Source organism: Xiphophorus maculatus, chromosome 21 (assembly GCF_002775205.1).
Source record: "Xiphophorus maculatus strain JP 163 A chromosome 21, X_maculatus-5.0-male, whole genome shotgun sequence".
NCBI lineage: Eukaryota > Metazoa > Chordata > Actinopteri > Cyprinodontiformes > Poeciliidae > Xiphophorus > Xiphophorus maculatus.
Window position 1 is genome coordinate 22,463,863 of NC_036463.1, and position 18,540 is coordinate 22,482,402.

General features: G+C 40.2%; 1 protein-coding gene and 1 long non-coding RNA gene across 2 annotated transcripts; both read right to left on the minus strand.

The window, feature by feature from the left end:
• Window positions 1-14,153: 14,153 nt before the first annotated feature.
• LOC111606266 lies at window positions 14,154-14,752 on the minus strand. The gene is made up of 3 exons (XR_002752005.1): window positions 14,605-14,752; window positions 14,409-14,521; window positions 14,154-14,336 (listed from the first exon to the last, which is right to left on the minus strand). It is a non-coding gene; the product is annotated as an uncharacterized LOC111606266 (long non-coding RNA).
• Window positions 14,753-16,207: 1,455 nt separating this feature from the next.
• LOC111606179 (piggyBac transposable element-derived protein 3-like) lies at window positions 16,208-17,691 on the minus strand. Its single transcript, XM_023326005.1, has 2 exons — window positions 17,357-17,691; window positions 16,208-17,248 (listed from the first exon to the last, which is right to left on the minus strand). Exons 1-2 carry the CDS (start codon window positions 17,547-17,549, stop codon window positions 16,770-16,772), a joined length of 672 nt encoding a protein of 223 aa, XP_023181773.1. The 5' UTR covers window positions 17,550-17,691; the 3' UTR covers window positions 16,208-16,769.
• Window positions 17,692-18,540: the final 849 nt, after the last annotated feature.

An 18,540-nucleotide genomic window follows, 5' to 3' on the forward strand; every position in this document is an offset into this window, starting at 1 on the left:
ATGTGTGGAAAGGAATGAAGAACATTGCTGGAATGAAGGGGAAAGACACACAGATATCTGGGGGCCGGGATAGAGCAAACCAGTTCAACCAGTTTTTCAACAGGTTCAGCTCACCTCCTGCTACTCCCCTACCACCACCAGCCCCCCACACATCCACACTGCCCCAAGTTGTTCAATCCACCTACCGGCATTCTCCAGCACACCACCTCTCCTTCAGCCCCCCCATGCCCCCCACCCCCTCCTCCCCCATCTCCACTGCAGACAACAACACCTACCCCCAGCTAACGGTGACTACAGGCCAGGTTGAGAGACAGTTGGAGCGATTACACCAGGGGAAGGCTGCAGGACCTGCTGGCATTACACCACAGATCTTGAAGACCTGCTCCATCCAGCTGGCCCCTGTACTGGCAAACATGTACAACCTGAGCTTGAGGCTGGAGAGAGTCCCGCTGCGGTGGAAGACATCACATGTGGTTCCTGTTCCCAAGAAGCCAAGGCCAGCCGACCCAGAGGACTACAGACCAGTTGCTCTCACATCTCATGTGATGAAGGTCATGGAGAGACTGGTCCTGGCCCAGCTGAGGCCTCAGGTGAGGATGTTTCTAGACCCCCTGCAATTTGCCTACCAGCCCCACTTAGGAGTTGACGATGCCGTCATCTTCCTGCTGCAACAAGCACTGTCGAACCTGGATGGTGGAGGAGACACTATGAGAATCACATTCTTTGAGTTCTCCAGTGCCTTCAACACCATCCAGCCTCTGCTGCTGGGTGAGAAGCTGCGGAGGATGGGTGTCAAACGACTCAGTGATCTCCTGGGTGACCGATTACTTGACAGGCAGGCCACAGTTTGTCCGTCTGGGCAGTGTCCTGTCTGATGTGGTGGTCAGTGACGTAGGAGCTCCACAGGGAACTGCGCTTTCTCCCTTTCTCTTCACCTTGTACACCACTGATTTCCAGTACAACTCTGAGTCATGTCACCTACAGAAGTTTTCTGATGACTCAGCGGTTGTCGGGTGTATAGGGGATGGAGGAGAGGGGGAGTACAGGACACTGATGGACAGCTTTGTGGAGTGGTCTGACCAGAATCACCTGAGGCTCAACATTAGTAAGACCAGAGAGATGGTGATTGACTTCAGAAGGAAGAAGATACCTACACGGCCACTAAAGATCAAAGGGGAAGTGGTGGAGGAGGTAGAGGATTACAAATACCTGGGAGTTGTAATCGGCAACAGACTGGACTGGGCATCTAACACTGACGCTGTGTGCAAGAAGGGGATGAGCAGACTCTATTTTTTAAGGAAGCTGAGATCCTTCAATGTGTGCAGCAAGATGTTGGAGACCTTTTATCACAGTGTTGTTGCTGGTGCCATCTTCTTTGCTGCTGTGTGTTGGGGAAGCAGCATCAGAGCCAGCGACTCTAATAGACTACACAAAATCATCAGGAAAGCTGGCTCTGTACTGGGACTAAGGCTGGAGTCCCTGGAAACTGTGGTGGAGAGGAGGACACTGAAGAAGGTTCTGTCTATTATGGACAATAAACAGCACCCTCTCCACCACATAGTGGACAGACAGCGGAGCACCTTCTCACATAGACTGCTCCAGCTCCGCTGTCGTAGGGACAGATACAGGAAATCCTTCCTGCCACATGCCATCTCACTGTACAATAAAAGCTAAATCATTGTTCTGCACTAATCAGTCCAATTTTGCACAACTGCACTGTGGCACACTTGCTGTACATATATTTACATATAGCTACATACTGTAGCTGCATTTTTTGAATCTTTGCAAGGACTGCTCTAAGCTGCTTTTTATATTGACAGCATGTTATATTTTATTTTTATTTTGTCTACAATTGCTACTCAGTGGTGGTTGTTGTGTGTCTTGTCTCTATGCTGCTGTAACTGCGAAATAATTTCCCTGCTGGGATGAATAAAGCTATTCTATTCTATTCTATTCTATTCTATTCTATTCTATTCTATTCTATTCTATTCTATTCTATTCTAAAGAACTTTGGTTGTTATACATGTGGAAAGTCTGAGTTAGAACAGCAACACAGAACTCCTCCAGGTACAGAGGAGCTGATGATCTGCACTTTGTTTAGGTGAATGCTACAAGCCTTTGGTTCTGCAATCCAGCCTGCAGCATCTGAAAGCACACTCTGATCTCAGTGGACCCACTCATTTTAGGTGAAGAGGAATGTGATCTAAAATGGGGCATTCATGGTTATGTGTTTATCACAGAGTTTAGAATGTGTATGTGAACCTTAAAGATGGCATATTTCAAAAATTGTTTGAAAATGTTTTATTTTTGTCAATTGCACATTTAAAACAAACAATATGTGGAGTACAAAGCCATTGACGCACAACAAAGAAGCAGATGATAAGTGGATACATTACAAAAAATAATAAATAACACAGAGTTTCTGATTGGTTGGTCACGGGTGACGGCTAATCAAGCTGGAACTTAGCTAATCCAGCAGATCGGTAGGTCTGAAGCACTCGTGTTAAGAACTCAGAACAAATCTTTCATGTTCAACAACTTACGACTTGAGGGGAAAACAAACGAGTAATGTTTGAGACTTTAACGTAAAAGGCTTCAAGAGACTAAACAAACACGACTTAGTTTGATGACCCATAAATACTGAAGCATGCTCTGATGCATTTATTTCTGCCTTTTGGGGCCTTTCAAAACTGTCATGAATAATTAATAATGCGCACACATCAAGCATGTCAGACTGAAGTTCAATAGTGTTTCAACACTCAGCATCATTTGTGTTTCTATGATGTTTGACGATGTTGACTGGATGATCAGTTACAAATAAAAATATTTTGTCATGAAACCTGCTTTAATGGAGATGACGCATTATCATAGTTAGGGAAAGGAGGTGATTTTCTTCAAATTCCCTGTCATCAACACTAAAAGTGCCATAAGAATTTGAAATGACAAAATTATCAAAAATCACCACTGAGACTGATTAGAATGTCATCAGATCAGACAAGAATGTTAGCAGTGAAGGAGTTTGGTTTCTAAACCAAAAGGTGATAAAATATTGAAGAGAAGGAAAGACGTCTACCATGAGCCGTCCTGAAAAAAAACATCTGTAAGTAAAACATAAACCAAGTTTCAACCATCTACTTGTTTTTAGGTGATTAAAGAATTTTGAGACAGTTCTTTATAAAGTCGTAGTGAAACAGCGCCACCACCATGGACTTGTAGTTCATAGAAGGTCTTAGCCTCAGTCGTTCTAGATTGTTCCTGGGAAATATAATAAATTGCTGTTCATCTAAGGCTGCCAGTTTGGATGTTCTTCTACCTTTGCAAAATGGAGTAAAACCAAAACAGCTTCTAATTGTTTAAACCTCAGAGTCTTTAGGTGTTTAGAATTTCCTCCTTTGTATAAAGACGCAAGTGTCCGTGGATCATTTTGAATCAGTATGGGAAACGTGAGCAACAATTTAAAGATTTATGAACTACAGTATATGTGCATATTTGAACGTGTATGCATGAATCTGATTTCATGTGGCTTTGAAAACTCAACCTTAACTTCAAACATTGTTACTTATAAATATCAATGTAAAACTTAAACACAGTTTTTTCCTTCATAGAAAACTGTAACTTCATACCAGACATCATGGTTATAATTTCTCCAGATGAAAGCAGAGGTTTTAACTTTAGTTAGACTCCTCTTGTCAGCCTCGCTATTCAGCAAACACAAAATAATTACACAGTAATAAAATAAAACTTTAACATGAAGAAACACCAGGGTGGAAAATAACAAGTAGCAATCGGTCGCTGCCTGTTAAAAATGAAAAGCCTCCTCCCTGTTTGTTTGATTCAAATGTTGTTTTGCAGCTTGAGCAGACCCTGAAGTCTGCAGCTCCCTCATGGTGGGAACCGAGCTGAGTGTCTCCATGCTGCACCGACTCCCGGCTGGGCTGCTGCTCCAGCTGCCAATCAGAGAGCCAGTTCATTAGCAGAGGAACTGTTGAGGAGAAATAGAACTTAAAGCAGGCGGCGCAGGAGGAGGGACAGGAACATGCAACGTTTCAAATAAATTGATTTGAAATAGACTTTTTGCATATCTTACCAGAAGTTTACTCTATATAACCCATACTCTACATTGTAATGAATGAACTACTTATTTCACTGCATGTTAAGTTTGGTAAATATTTTTGCTGATCTTCAATGTGAATGCAATGTGTTTGATTTGCAAAAAAAGATGTTGTGTATAATTTCAAAAGGCAGCACAAGAGGGAGCATTACTAGTAGTGGTATGCAAGACTTGCTGGAATCTGCGGCGGTCAGCGAGTGATGGATGGTCACCAAACTGTTTGCTTCAAGAATCACCAATGAGTCTCACTCATCTTCTTTTCCTGTTGTTCGACGCAGCACCAGTTGTTTGGCTCGTTTTTACTACAGGTTTGACTTATGTGTCAAATATAAGACTGACAACTAATTCTATCCCCACATTGGTTGTGGTGAATTTTAAGTATGGAGCCAAAGAGCCAAGATTGACATGCTGGGTGTCACAAGGGCCACTGGAATAGAAGGACCTCAGTTGTTTCATTACTGAAGCCCAAACAATTCAGGGAAATCTAAGCTTTGATTTCACCCAGGCATTCTGACAAATGGTCAACAGACTGGGTGTGATGTTTTTTTACAAGAACGTGGATTTGACAGTCATCAACATGAGGCATTAACATAATGTGACTTGAAACCTTAGTGGAATACTTTAAAAATACCTCATTGTTTGGAAGAAGTTCCTCCAAATCTAAGCCTAAAAATGTATTGACAAAATATGAAGCAAAATATAAAAGTGGCTAAATTATGTAATTGTAACATTAAAAGAATTAAGTAACCATTTAGAAATTGCGTAAATTCAACTGACTCAGTTTCTAGTACATCATGAGTGCATTTGTCTCAGCATTGCATTATGTCAGTTTTCAACATTTCATCATTCTGCTAATTGTTGAAAGAGAGCACTCTGCTCTCTAAGGACAAGTTATTGTTCCATAAAGTATAAATATCTCCGATGACGAACTTTAAAGTACATCATAGCACATTCATTTGACTCTGAAGGATCTGGGCAGTTTGTGTGTGACTGGGTTTCCATCTGATGAAGCAGAGCGAGTAATGAAGGCTGCGAAGGAAGAAAAAGTGCAGGGCTTTGATATTTCAGACATTTTAGCCTGCTTTATGCAATATTAAAAAGATAGTTTCAGACCCAACCAAGTGCCTGATAGTAATCTCTGGTACCAAAACCAGAGTGCTAATCAAAAATTAGCTCACTACAATTCTGGATTGTTTTATAAGATCTCTGCAGAGGGAGAAATCACACAACATTGTCTGCAAGATGCAACATTTGACAAATTCTATTAATTTTCCAGCATCAAACACACTGAGGCCAGGTGGATTTAGATCCATCCATCCATCCATCCATCTTCTTCTACTTATCAGGGGTCAGGTCGCGGGGGTAGCAGCTTTAGAAGGGAGACCCAGACTTCCCTCTCCCCGGCCACTTCTTCCAGCTCTCCCGGGGGAATCCCAAGTCGTTCCCAGGCCAGCCGAGAGATATAGTCCCTCCAGTGTGTCCTGGCTCTTCCCCGGGGCCTCCTCCCGGTGGGACATGCCCGGAACACCTCACCAGGGAGGCGTCCAGGAGGCATCCTGACCAAATGCCTGAGCCACCTCAATTGGCTCCTCTCGATGTGGAGGAGCAGCAGCTCTCCACTCTGAGTCTCTCCCGGATGACTGAGTTTCTCACCCTATCTCTAAGGGAGAGCCCAGACACCCTACGTAGAAAACCCATTTCGGCCGCTTGTATCCGCGATCTCGTTCTTTCGGTCACGACCCAAAGCTCATGACCAAAGATGAGGGTGGGAACGTAGATCGACCGGTAAATCGAGAGCTTCACATTTTGGCTCAGCTCTCTCTTCACCACGACGGACCGGTACAGCACCCGCTTGACGGCAGACGCTGCACCAATCCGCCTGTCGATCTCCCGCTCCCTTCTTCCCCATTTGTGAACAAGATCCCGAGATACTTGAACTCCTCCACTTGGGGCAGGACACCCCCCCACCCCGACCCAGAGAAGGCACTCTACCCTTTTCCAGCTCAAGACCATGGCCTCGGATTTGGAGGCACTGATCCTCATCCCGGCCGCTTCACACTCGGCTGCGAACCACTCCAGCGAGAGCTGCAGATCACAACCTGATGAAGCCAAAAGGACCACATTGTCTGCAAAAAGCAGAGATGAGATCCTAAGGCCACCAAATCGGATCCCCTCAACACCTTGGCTGCGCCTAGAAATTCTGTCCATAAAAGTAATGAACAGAATCGGTGACAAAGGGCAGCCCTGGCAGAGTCCAACTCTCACTAGAAACGAGCCCAACTGCCGGCAATGCGGACCAGACTCTGACACCGGTCATACAGGGACCTGACAGCCCGTATCAAAGGGCCCGGTACTCCATACTCCCGGAGAACCCCCCACAGTGCTCCCCGAGGGACACGGTCAAACACCTTTTCCAAGTCCACAAAACACATGTAGACTGGTTGGGTGAACTCCCATGCACCCTCCACAACCCTGTCGAGGGTGTAGAGCTGCTCCAGTGTTCCATGACCAGGACAAAAACCACACTGCTCTTCCTGAATCCGAGGTTCGACTGTCCGACGGACCCTCCTCTCCAGGACCCCTGAATAGACCTTGCCAGGGAGGCTAAAGAGTGTGACCCCTCTATAATTGGAGCACTCCCTCCGGTCCCCCTTTTTGAACAGGGGGACCACCACCCCAGTCTGCCAATCCAGGGGAACTGCCCCCGATGTCCATGCGATATTGCAGAGTCGCATTAGCATTTAGATATTCTCTCTAATTGCACTGTAAGCTCCAGTACAGTGGACTCCTGCCTCGTTCCAGCTCAGCATTTGCTGATTTTTCTGTGGAATGTAACTCTGAATTATTCACAAATAATTTGTCTAATTTAAGAATTTACCTAAAACATGCAAAACAAATGCAAAGAGGGAAGCTAAACCTTGGACCTTGGCGAAATGCTTCTTGACAGGCTATTGGCTGGCATTTGACAAGTAGCCAATCCTGGAGTTCCATGTATTTTTTATTTTATTTATTTATTTTTTGTTTTTTGATGAACACTAGCTGGGCCCATGAGAGCAGAAATGAAGACTTTAGAAATTAGTTTCTGCTGTAGATGGTTTTCACTGTGTGTAAATGCCCTGAAGAAGGGAAGTGTTTTAATAAAAGAGCTGGACACGGTGCTTCTGCTCCAACGGTTATTATTAACTTGATTTAACAGCAGTATGTTAGCAACAGCGCTAACAACGGAGCTAACAACAGAATTTAACATTCGGAGTGCCAAAAGAACTCACAGCTTTCTGAAAGTAAATAAACTCATTTACAATATACAGGAATATATATATATATATATATATATATATATATATATATATATATATATATATATATATATATATATATATATTTAATCATTGTCAGATTATTCATAGGTATGACACATGAATAATTTTTCAATGTGATTTCTAAAAATATACTGTTGCATGACACAATTTCGTTTATTTTGCACAGTGAAAACATTTTTTTTTAAAGTTTGAAATGATACATTTTTACTTTTAATGATGATTTTTGAGCACTGTGAAAGGTTAGCTTTACTTTGTATATTTAATTTTCTTTTCTTTTTAGACATATTGTACTACAATGTGGTTCACATTTACACAGGACTTAGAATACTTCATATCTATGCTATGAATAAAGTGCAGCGTGTATGTTTTTATTCTTAACAGATTCAAAGATGGACTGGCAAGTCTAGGATTTTTCGCTGCACTGCAACAGCATTCCAGTGTCCTGTCCCCAGTCCTATGTTTCTCTGCCAAGGCCCTGACTGCTTCAGACTTGGAGACAATGTTCAAACCAGATCTCAGCCCAGTAGGAACCAATAGGCGGCAAAAGGAGGGCAAAACAATCGTATTCTGGGCAGATTATTTGCTTGATTGCAAAGGTTAGTAAGGACGGATTGTGTTTTATTCTAAAATTGTTTTTTTTTTCCCTTTGTTTTATTAGGAGGAAAGCATACATAAAAATAAATCATTTGTGCAATGCATTATCTATTAACTACATTGTTTTTAATTTTTCAGAGAAAAACACTGCTGTATCTCTAGGGAAGGTCTGACAGCGATTCCACCAGCAGGCATGATGCCATCCCCACATCTTGAGTTTTTGAGTGATTCACCCTTTCCTGTTGCAAACACCTGTGCAAATACACTGGAACTGCCACTTTTGGAATCTTACGCTGCTTTTAGGGCTAACATGGACTTTGGAATACAAAATGCTCCGGGATTCGGATGCTACTGAAACTGAAAGAAGAGATTTCTTGGCAGTCTTGTTCTAATGCTGTTGGCATTCAGCTAATTTTGTGAAGGTTGCTCCATGGGTCAGACCATGTTGTTCTCTATTTCTGGGTGGCAAAGCCTTGCCATAATTTCTGAAAAGATTAGATAATATGATGTCCTTTTCAAAGTGATAGCTTTGAAAGGGACATCAGCTCATGAAGTCAACAATCCGTTAGGGCAAATTCTGTATTTTTTTTAAGAGTGGTGTATGTCTGGTTTAGGCTCATGGTCCGGGCATTTGTAATATGTCCATAATATAGTTTTTTGTATCATCTTAAAAGGGGATACACTCGGCTTTCATTTAAGACAAGTTTTGAATCTGACCAACTCAGGTCACCAGAGCTTGTTAAAACAAAATAACATGAATCTTTTTCGCCTAACCAAGAAACATTGTTTGTAATCCAATGGTATCCAGGGACACAAGAGTTGACAACTGAAATACTCAGACTAAGAAATCCTGAAATGTACCAAATCTATACTACCATGCAGTCATGTTTTTATGTGGTTATTATGAATTACACAATGGTAGGCTAATCTAAAAAACTGTATATGGTATACATTTCCGGATTTCTTAGTCTGAGTATTTCAGTTGTCAACTCTTGTGTCCCTGATGTCCCTGGATACCACTGGACTAAAAACAATGTTTCTTGGTAAGGCAAAAAGAGTTTGTGTTATTTCTGTTTAACAAGCTGTGGTGACCTCTGAGTTGGTCAGATTCAAAACTTGGCTTAAATGAAAGCCGAGTGTATTCCCTTTTAAGATGATACAAAATTTTATATTGTAGAGCTTTGTGAGCCTAAACCAGACATACACCAGTCTCAAATAACAGAATTTGCCCAAAGGGATTGTTGACTTCATAAACTGATAACTATGAATAAACTGCCACTTTAGAAGGGCTATCACATGAAAATATCTAAAAATAGATAACATTTTATGTTATAATGTTCTTACCATAACAATGAGTTTTCATTTGAGTAAAATGAACAGAACACAAAATATAAAAAAAAATGTATTCATATTGTTTGTGTCTACAGCCTTGCTATGTGTTTGAGGAATAAATACAGTTCCATAGCTGACTCCCAGTTTTGTGACTGCTGTTGTCCATGTTGTTGCATAACTTGCCGTAGGTATTCCTTTATCACCACACAACTCTGTCACCTGACTTGCTTCTGGGAAAACATCCAGATCACTGTCCTCAACAGGAAATCCACAATCTCTTGAACCATATCTGCAAAGTCAGAATATAATTAGTAATAGAATTGTGACAGATATTTTATATATTTAGTACAAGTACTTGTAATTGTTTGTTTCTTTTTGGGGGGGGGGGGTTGCTGGCTATATGACACAGTATAAGTGAGCACTATCAGTGACACCTTATACAGTGTATCACAAAGTGAGTACACCCCTCACATTTCTGCAGATATTTAAGTATATATTTTTATGGGATAACAATGACAAAATGACACTTTGACACAATGAAAAGTAGTCTTGAGTGCAGCTTATATAAGAATGTAAATTTATTCTTCCCGCAAACTAACTATATACAGCCATTAATGTCTAAACTAATGGCAACTAATGTGAGTACACCCCTTAGTGAAGATTCCTATAGTGTCAATATTTTGTGTGGCCACCATTATTTACCAAAACTGCCTTGACTCTCCTGGGCTTGGAGGACATGTCAAAGATGTTTTAATGGGTTTAGGTGTGGAGACATGCTTGGCAAGTCCATCACCTTCACCCTCAGCCTCTCCAGTAAAGCAGTGGTCGTCTTAGAGGTGTGTTTGGGGGCTTTATCATGCTGGAACGCTGCTCTGTGACCCAGTTTCCAGAGGGAAGGGATCATGCTCTGCTTCGGTATTTCACAGTACATATTCGGGTTCATGAAATGTAACTCCCCAACACCTGCTACACTCCTGCAGCCCGAGACCATGGCACCACCATGCTTGACTGTAGGCATCACACACTTCTCTTTGTACTCCTCACCTGACAGCTGCCACACATGCTGGAGACCATCTGAACCAAACAAATTAATTTTGGTCTCATCAGACCATAAGACCTGGTTCCAATAATCCATGTCCTTTGTTGACATGTCTACAGCAAACTGTTTGCGGGCTTTCTTGTGTGCGGACTTAAGAAGAGGCTTCCTTCTGGGGTGACAGCCATGCAGACTAATTTGATGTAGTGTGCGGCGTTTGGTGAGTAGCTCTTAGGGACCTCTTAGGGGTGTACTCACTTTTGTTGCTGGTGGTTTAGACATTAATGCCTTTACATAGTGTTATTTTGTGGGAAAAATAAATTTACACTGTTATATAAGCTGTAATCAGACTACTTTTCATTGTGTCAAAGTGTCATTTTGTTGGTGTCATCCCATGAAAAGATATACTTGAATACCTGCAGAAATGTGAGGGGTGTACTTACTTTTGTGATACACTATACATCAACAGCTATAGGTTACTTGTACATAGATCATAGATATCCTAACTTGTGCTAACAGCACTTCTGCATTATTCTGTAATGTCAAGCATTATTTTTATTTGTGAAGATGTCAATTACCTGTGAGGCAAGAGATAGAGTTCGTTTGGAATCCCCCCAGGACATGAGGCTAGTCTGCTTGGCCGGATCCTGTGGTTATTCCAGAGATTTTTGCATTCATCCAGGTCTTTCTGCAGAACTCTGGTGAAGCAGAATCTGAGCAAGCACTGGTGCTCAAGGCTTCTGTTGAAGTTTCCGGAGTCTCTTAAATCTCCAAACAAGTCCATCCAAAACATCCAAAACAAACAAGTCCATCCATCTAATTCAATGATACATTGAATTAGAAACGGTTTTGTTCTTTTTAATATTAAAATGATTAAAAGATTTTCTGTCTTTCTCCATGTCCATAACATTGAAAGCGTGCTCTAAATGTATGTCAAACGGAATATTGCATCATGTACGTCAAAAGTAAAACGAGCTGTAGTCCAATCAGCGATTTCTTAGGTCTCCCACTGGGACATACCTTTTCCGTTGTGTTTTCGTTAATGTTGTTGTGTTTCCGTTAATGTTGTTGTGTTCTTGAATTTGTAATTGTGCTTCGTTAATGTTGTTGTGTACAAACTAAAAATTTGTATAGCATCTGTAACCAAACAATGAAAAATTCTAATTTGGAAACAAAATATTTGCTAAAGCCTTATGAAAATAAATGTTTGAAACTAATTCAATATGGCATGTTAACTGGCAAAATGACAGCTATGTGACTGCCAACTCCATAGGCACTTCCTATGGAGTTGCAATGACAACAATAAACAAACCACAAGCTTAGAAGTAGCTTTCACCTCATCCCTTATTTATAAACAGTAAAAGTATGTAACGTCTATTACTCCATTACAATTTTTGAGTACTCTACCCACCTGTGTGTAATACTAAAATTAATATCACAAATATGTATTGTAGTACTTACTGCAGAACCTGCAAAATTTGCTTAACTAACATAGAGCTTACGTGTATGTTACTAAAGTCACCAGAACCTTGTTTTTCACACAAAGAGATTGGACCTACTTTACAAATCCTTTTTAAACTCAGACGGTATGCTTCCATGGATTTCAGACCATGATCAGCTTTCGCTGTACTTCACATCTGAAAAACACAGATATGTACCAACCTTCCTCTTCTGAAAAAAGACCACCATGACTCGATGCGTTGATTCCCTGTGGATGATCCGTAACTGTGGCTTGATGACCCAGCATAATAATCCGTATGCGCATGGCGGAGGGTACACTGCATTGCTGTATTATGGTTGGTCCGAAGCATGTCCAGTATCACCTCATATGTACGTCATGAGTCAAAAGACTTTCGAATAGCAGTAGTAAGGTTTGGATCACCGAGAACATTCATGTTATTAAAAAACACGTTGTAGCCAGAATAACTTCCGGTTCAAAAGTAAAACGAGCTGTAGTCCAATCAGCGATTTCTTAGGTCTCCCACTGGGACATACCTTTTCCGTTGTGTTTTCGTTAATGTTGTTGTGTTTCCGTTAATGTTGTTGTGTTCTTGAATTTGTAATTGTGCTTCGTTAATGTTGTTGTGCTTTGCACCTCAGGGCCACCGTATGTTGTTGTGCTTTGCAGCTCAGGGCCACCGTAGAACACAAGGTAGCCTATTTGTTTGATTTCGTTGTTTCATCCGGTTCTTTTCAGATTGTACTTGATCTATCTGAATCCAAATTCAGCTGAAATTGAGTCTTACTTTACTTTCATATTATGTTCTGCAGGTTAAGAGTCGCACATGTTTGACAGAAATGCCTTATTTAAATAAATTCACCTCCTCAATGCTGAGGCATTATAGGGCAAAGCATGAGAATGAAGTCCCAGATACAACTAGGATAAATTCAGGTATACAGCCATTCTACAAATTACTCTGTTGCTTTTTATAAATTATTTCATGTAAATGTATTGTTTACTTTATTTTTTTTCTACAGCAGGAGAAGTTGTGTCAAAAAAAAAAAAAACAGAACAGAGTAAATTACAAAATGTTGGAAAAACTTATTTTTTTAAATGAAAATTTGTGGAAAAAAAAACAAAAAAAAAAGTCCACAAGCATCCTCATTCCAAACATGTTCACTTTCATTTTCATCACTTGGTACATGTTCACATTATTTATTGACTGTATCGAAGAATATAAAATATATTTTTAATTTAACTGAAGATATGAAACAGTACAATATATAATATACAATAAAATACAATGACTTAAATCTTATTGTACTGTATAGACTAGGTCATCAAATCAGTCTGTCAACTACGTTGCCTGTAGAGATTTTTAATGTCTACACTGTAAAAAAAAACGGCCTCATTTTACGGTAAAAAACTGGCAGCTGAGTTGCCAGAAGTTTACCGTCTTTATACGGTAAAAGTCTGGCAACCAAAACTGCCAGTTTTTTACCGTATTTCTAAAATACGGTAATATTCTGGCAACCAAAGCTGCCAGTTTTTTACCGTATTTCTAAAATACGGTAAAATTCTGGCAACCACAGCTGCCAGTTTTTTACCGTATTTGCTAAATGCAGGATTTTACCGTATTTTTAATATACGGTAAAATTCTGGCAACCACAGCTGCCAGTTTTTTACCGTATTTTGTAAATGCAGGATTTTACCGTATTTTTAATATACGGTAAAATTCTGGCAACCACAGCTGCCAGTTTTTCACCGTATTTTGTAAATGCAGGATTTTACCGTATTTTTAATATACGGTAAAATTCTGGCAACCACAGCTGCCAGTTTTTTACCGTATTTTGTAAATGCAGGATTTTACCGTATTTTGAAAATACGGTAAAATACCGTACTTCCTAAAATATTTTAAAAAAAATAAAATGTGGTTTTGCCGTAGTAAATACGGTCATGCTGACTGAGGCATAATATCTACATGAGTGAAAAACACATCCAGACTGTATGATATATTGACATTTTATTGTAAACCCTCCCCCCCAAAAAAAACTTATGGTAAATTACTGGTCTCTGTTCCTACCAGAATTTTACCATACAAATTATAGTACAACAACCAAGGAAGTGTAACCTGTCAAGCATTTCTATACAGAAAGTTATAAAGAAAATAATTTCTAATTAAACAAAAATACAGATTACGAGTAATCCACTTAAAGAAACAATTTCTATTTAAAAAGTCAAGTTAAAAAAAGAACTGATTCTATTTTATGTCCAGTTTCCTCACGGTATTACTGAGATCTGGAAAACAAAAACAAAACAAACAGTATGTGTCCACATAAGAGATAACATATTGTAGAAGACAAAATGGTGATAAAAGGATTCTTGTTCTGGGTTGAGAGTCACAAGTCGCTGAGATCAGACGTTGCTCAGGATGGTTGTAGTCTTCCCAGTCACAGGTTGAAATTGAGACTCGCATGTTGTCAATCGGGTGTTTCCTCTCTGCTGGAAAACAAAAAGAAAAAGTTAGAAAGATGCACTACATGAACATCTTATTCGCTTAAATGTTTGTTTCACCTTTGTTGACTTGCATATGGACACAGGTACTTCAACCAGGTGGTGTGATCATTTCTGACTGAAAATTCAGTAGTTAAACCTTTGTTTGTTGTCAACAGGTGTGATCCTCTGGTCTGCAACCAGACAAAATACACAAACAAAAAACAAATAAAAACAAATATAACTGTTTTAGGCAATTTATGAAATAGATACTCACCATTTATCTGAGTCTCATGAAGGCCAATAGGTTGTCTTCAACCATTTATGTAAGTTACATTTCCTGCAAGCTAGCAGAAACAAAGCTGTAAATGTGAACACTTTTCATACAGGCAAACAAATTGATACAGCTGAGACAATTTATGCTAGGTTAGTTTTTCTCAGTCACTTTTGGTGCATTTCTCGAGTCATTGTTGGCATTTACAAAACAGTAAGCGCATTTCTCAAAACAATTTGTAGAAACAGGAAAAATAGCATTTGTTTGCTTTCAAAATCCTTAGTTCAGCTCTTAAAATCCTGTCTGTTAACATATCAGTGACTCAAAATAATAAGTTATAGTCTCTCTATGTACAGATAAGACAGTCAAATCGATTAGTCATGAGAAGAGACTACAAAAGGATCATTTACGCCAGTGTTTCTCAACCCTGGTCCTCAACGCCCCCCTGCTCTGCATGTTTTAGATGTGCCTCTACTCCAGAACAGCTGATTCAAATGATTGGATGACAATCAAGTACTGCAGAAGCTTGTTAATCATCCAGAGATACAATTCAGGTGTGTGGCAGAAGGGAAATACCTAAACCTGCAGGACAGGGTGACGCTGAAGACCAGGATTGAGAAACACTGATTTACGCTTTTGCTATAATTTATTCATGGACCATGCCATGGTGATTCAGAAAGAAAAAGACAGAAATGCAGAGAACAAAAAAAGTAGAAAAGGAGCCACAGGACAATCTCCTCAAGGAAAACTGTACAGTGCTGTAGAAATTACATTACATTTTAATTTCCATAGTCACTTTGTTCCTTAACTCCACTGAGGAATCTTTTTTCCTCAGTGGGGTTAAGGAATGAACAGTAGGGTGGGAGGACCTCCATCAGCATCATGTTGTGGGTCTCAGCCATGTCCTGATGTTGGACTGATGGAAACTGGCAGATGTCCTCAGCCTCTTCTGACTCTTCTTCTGCTTTCCTCCCAACTATTTCCTCCTCAGCCTCACTCCTCTTCTTCTCTCTGGCTGTTCACTCTGCCCAGATACTTGTTCATCAGTTCTCAGACATGTAACATTGTGTTGTGTTCTGACTATATAGAGCATAATGTTGCCAACTGATGGTTCACAAGATGCACCTCCAATCTGTTTCAGAAAACTGGTTGATCGTTGGTTGAGCTAATGGTTCATACACTGACCTGTTAGAGAAACTCAGGACTCACTTGGGAGCAATTTACCAATTCAGGACAGATTTAGAAAATAATAGAATATAAATTAATTAATATATGAGTCACATTATGACAACTTTAAGACTTATGCATGTTAAGACTTACACAATGAACTGATGCTATTTTGGAAGTTGAGAATTCAACACAGACACGTTGTTGTCCTGTTGTCCTCATTTTCTGTATACACCCTTTATCCTCCGGGTCAAAATGACCCGTCTTCAATAAACCCCCAATATAAGCAGCTTAATTGAATTTTAAACACCAAATTCTATCTTGTATATTGTCACTCACCACAAAATGTGTGAATACTTGACTTTTCCCTCTCCACTTGAATTTCTATAGCTTAAGAAAAAAAATGTGCAAAATGAGTTTCGAATGCATTTTTATTCATCACAGTGACTAATTTTCTTTTACTTTTCTCCAGTGAACAAGAGGATGTACAATACAAAAATATGAAAAATAACATAACCCATTCAACTAATTGGCACATGTAGGGCAGTATGCAAGTGCACAGCCTTTGCAGATATATTTCTTACACCTGCAGCACACAGTATGTGTTTTACAGTCTGAGGGCAGAACTGACATCTCTTCCTCTTACTTGGCTTAGCTGAGGAAGTGGCTGTGGTAGATGGATCCTCAGGTTGATCAGGAGCTGCTGCACTCTGAATAGCTTTCACAACTGCTGCTGAGGCTTCTGTGTGGGGGACATGCTTCCTTCTTTCAATGAGTGGAGTTACAAGTGCCTTTCCTAGCTGCTCCAGGAACACCCTCTTCTTGTTGTGCTTATGAGACATCCAGGTTGGGTTGATCTCTATCCAAATCACAAAGGCATTGTAGGAGGACACATCAATGATGTTGTGGAAGATGACCAGGGGCCAGCGGGCAGTCATTCTTCTGCAGCTATATGCTCCAATCACCTTATCTAGGTTGTCCACACCTCCTTTGTTTCGGTTTTATTCCAGGATGATGATTGGCTTCCTGTCCTCACGGTCACTAATGTCGCCGTCTTTGTGCAGTGTGCTCAGAAGAACTACATTCTTGTTTTTCTTTGGGAGGTAGGAAACTAGAGTGGTGGTGGGTGTGAAGGCAAACTTTGAGGAGAAGACCTCTCTCTCCTTTGACCCAAGCAGTGCAGGTGGGAGCTCAGGCTTGTTCTTTTGAACTGTACCAACCATGGTGATCTTCCTCTTCAGGAGCTGCTGTCCGAGTTCATAAGAGTTGAAGAAATTGTCACATGTCACATTGTGACCCCTCAGTCCCTCTGTCACATCAAGCACAACTCGCAACCCCTGGTTCTTCTCTGGGCATCCACTGGTTGACTTCCCAGTATAGACTTGCATTTTCCAAGCATAGCTTGATTCAGAAGCCACCCATGACTTGATCCCATATTTTGCTGGCTTGCTGGGCATATACTGCCGGAAAGGACAACAACCTTTGGACAAAAGACATTAGCATCAGTGATTAGTATCAGTGTCACAGAAAACAGTCAAAGAAATCAATAGTGAAAATCACTTTTATTACAAATATGAAAACAGATTACCTCTAAATGGAACCAGTTGCTCATCCACTGTTACATCAGGCTCTGGATTGTAGAGGTAGGGCAACCGCTCCACCCACTTGTCCCATACCTCTCTTATGGCTGCAAGTTTGTCTGTCATACGTCTTGCTGGTCTTGATTCACGGTCATCAAATCGCATCAGTCTTGAGTAGGTGTGAAAGAGTTTGACTGGCATTGTGGCTCGGAAAATTGGCCTTCCACTCTCTGCTCACTTCTGCTACTGATTGATCTGAGACACAACTAAAACTTTGTAACATTTTATGGTTTGTAAATAACTCTGTGACCTTGATTTCAACTCCATTTGCCTCACGGGTCATTTTGACCTGAAGACCATCTTTGTACCTTTTTTTGTACAGCTTACATGGAAATGAGAATAAAAGCAACACTGAACTTTTTCTATTGTCTGGGCCAATCTAGGAAAAGTCTTAAAATCTCAAGTTAAAAAAATTACATTTAGGGGATTGTTTGGGGGGGGGGGGGTTTAACACAGTGGCGGGTCATTTTGACCCGAGGACAACAGGAGGGTTAACATATTTTGATCAAGACGATAAAAGCAAATTACAATTATAAAAGCATAGAAGTGTACATAACCAGCTACATGATGTACAAAAGCAAAACTTGCAAAACTAATTTTTTTGATGTGCAGAAGTGACACAGTAATTTGAAGATTGAACAGGTAGTTTTAAGAATTTCAATTCTGTTCTGAGAGATGCACCCAAACTGAGAAAAGCTGTAAAATATTAATATTTAAATTCTCTTATCTTCAAATCCTTCAACTGTCATGGACCCAGTGACTTTAGTGCAAGTATTTTGGGTGTGAGAGTCAAGAGGTCAAAGGAAAATATTAAATAATATCTCTGATGCCAAGCTTTATACTTCTAAGTATTACCAAAGTATTGAAACAAAAGCTAACATGTTCTTCAGAGATTTAACTTGCATGCATGAACATTTCACACTCAAAGTAATTCAAATTAATTATTGAACCAAACTTGGAAAAAGTTGCTTCTGCCATTAACAATAACTTTAAGCACATGTAGTCTGAAGTAGACCAGAAATATAATCTATGCAGCCGTTCCTACAGAAACATTAATGGAAGTGTTGCATCTGTGAAGATTAAATGTTCCATATAGTAAAAATATCTAGCTGCAGTGCATGTACATAAACAG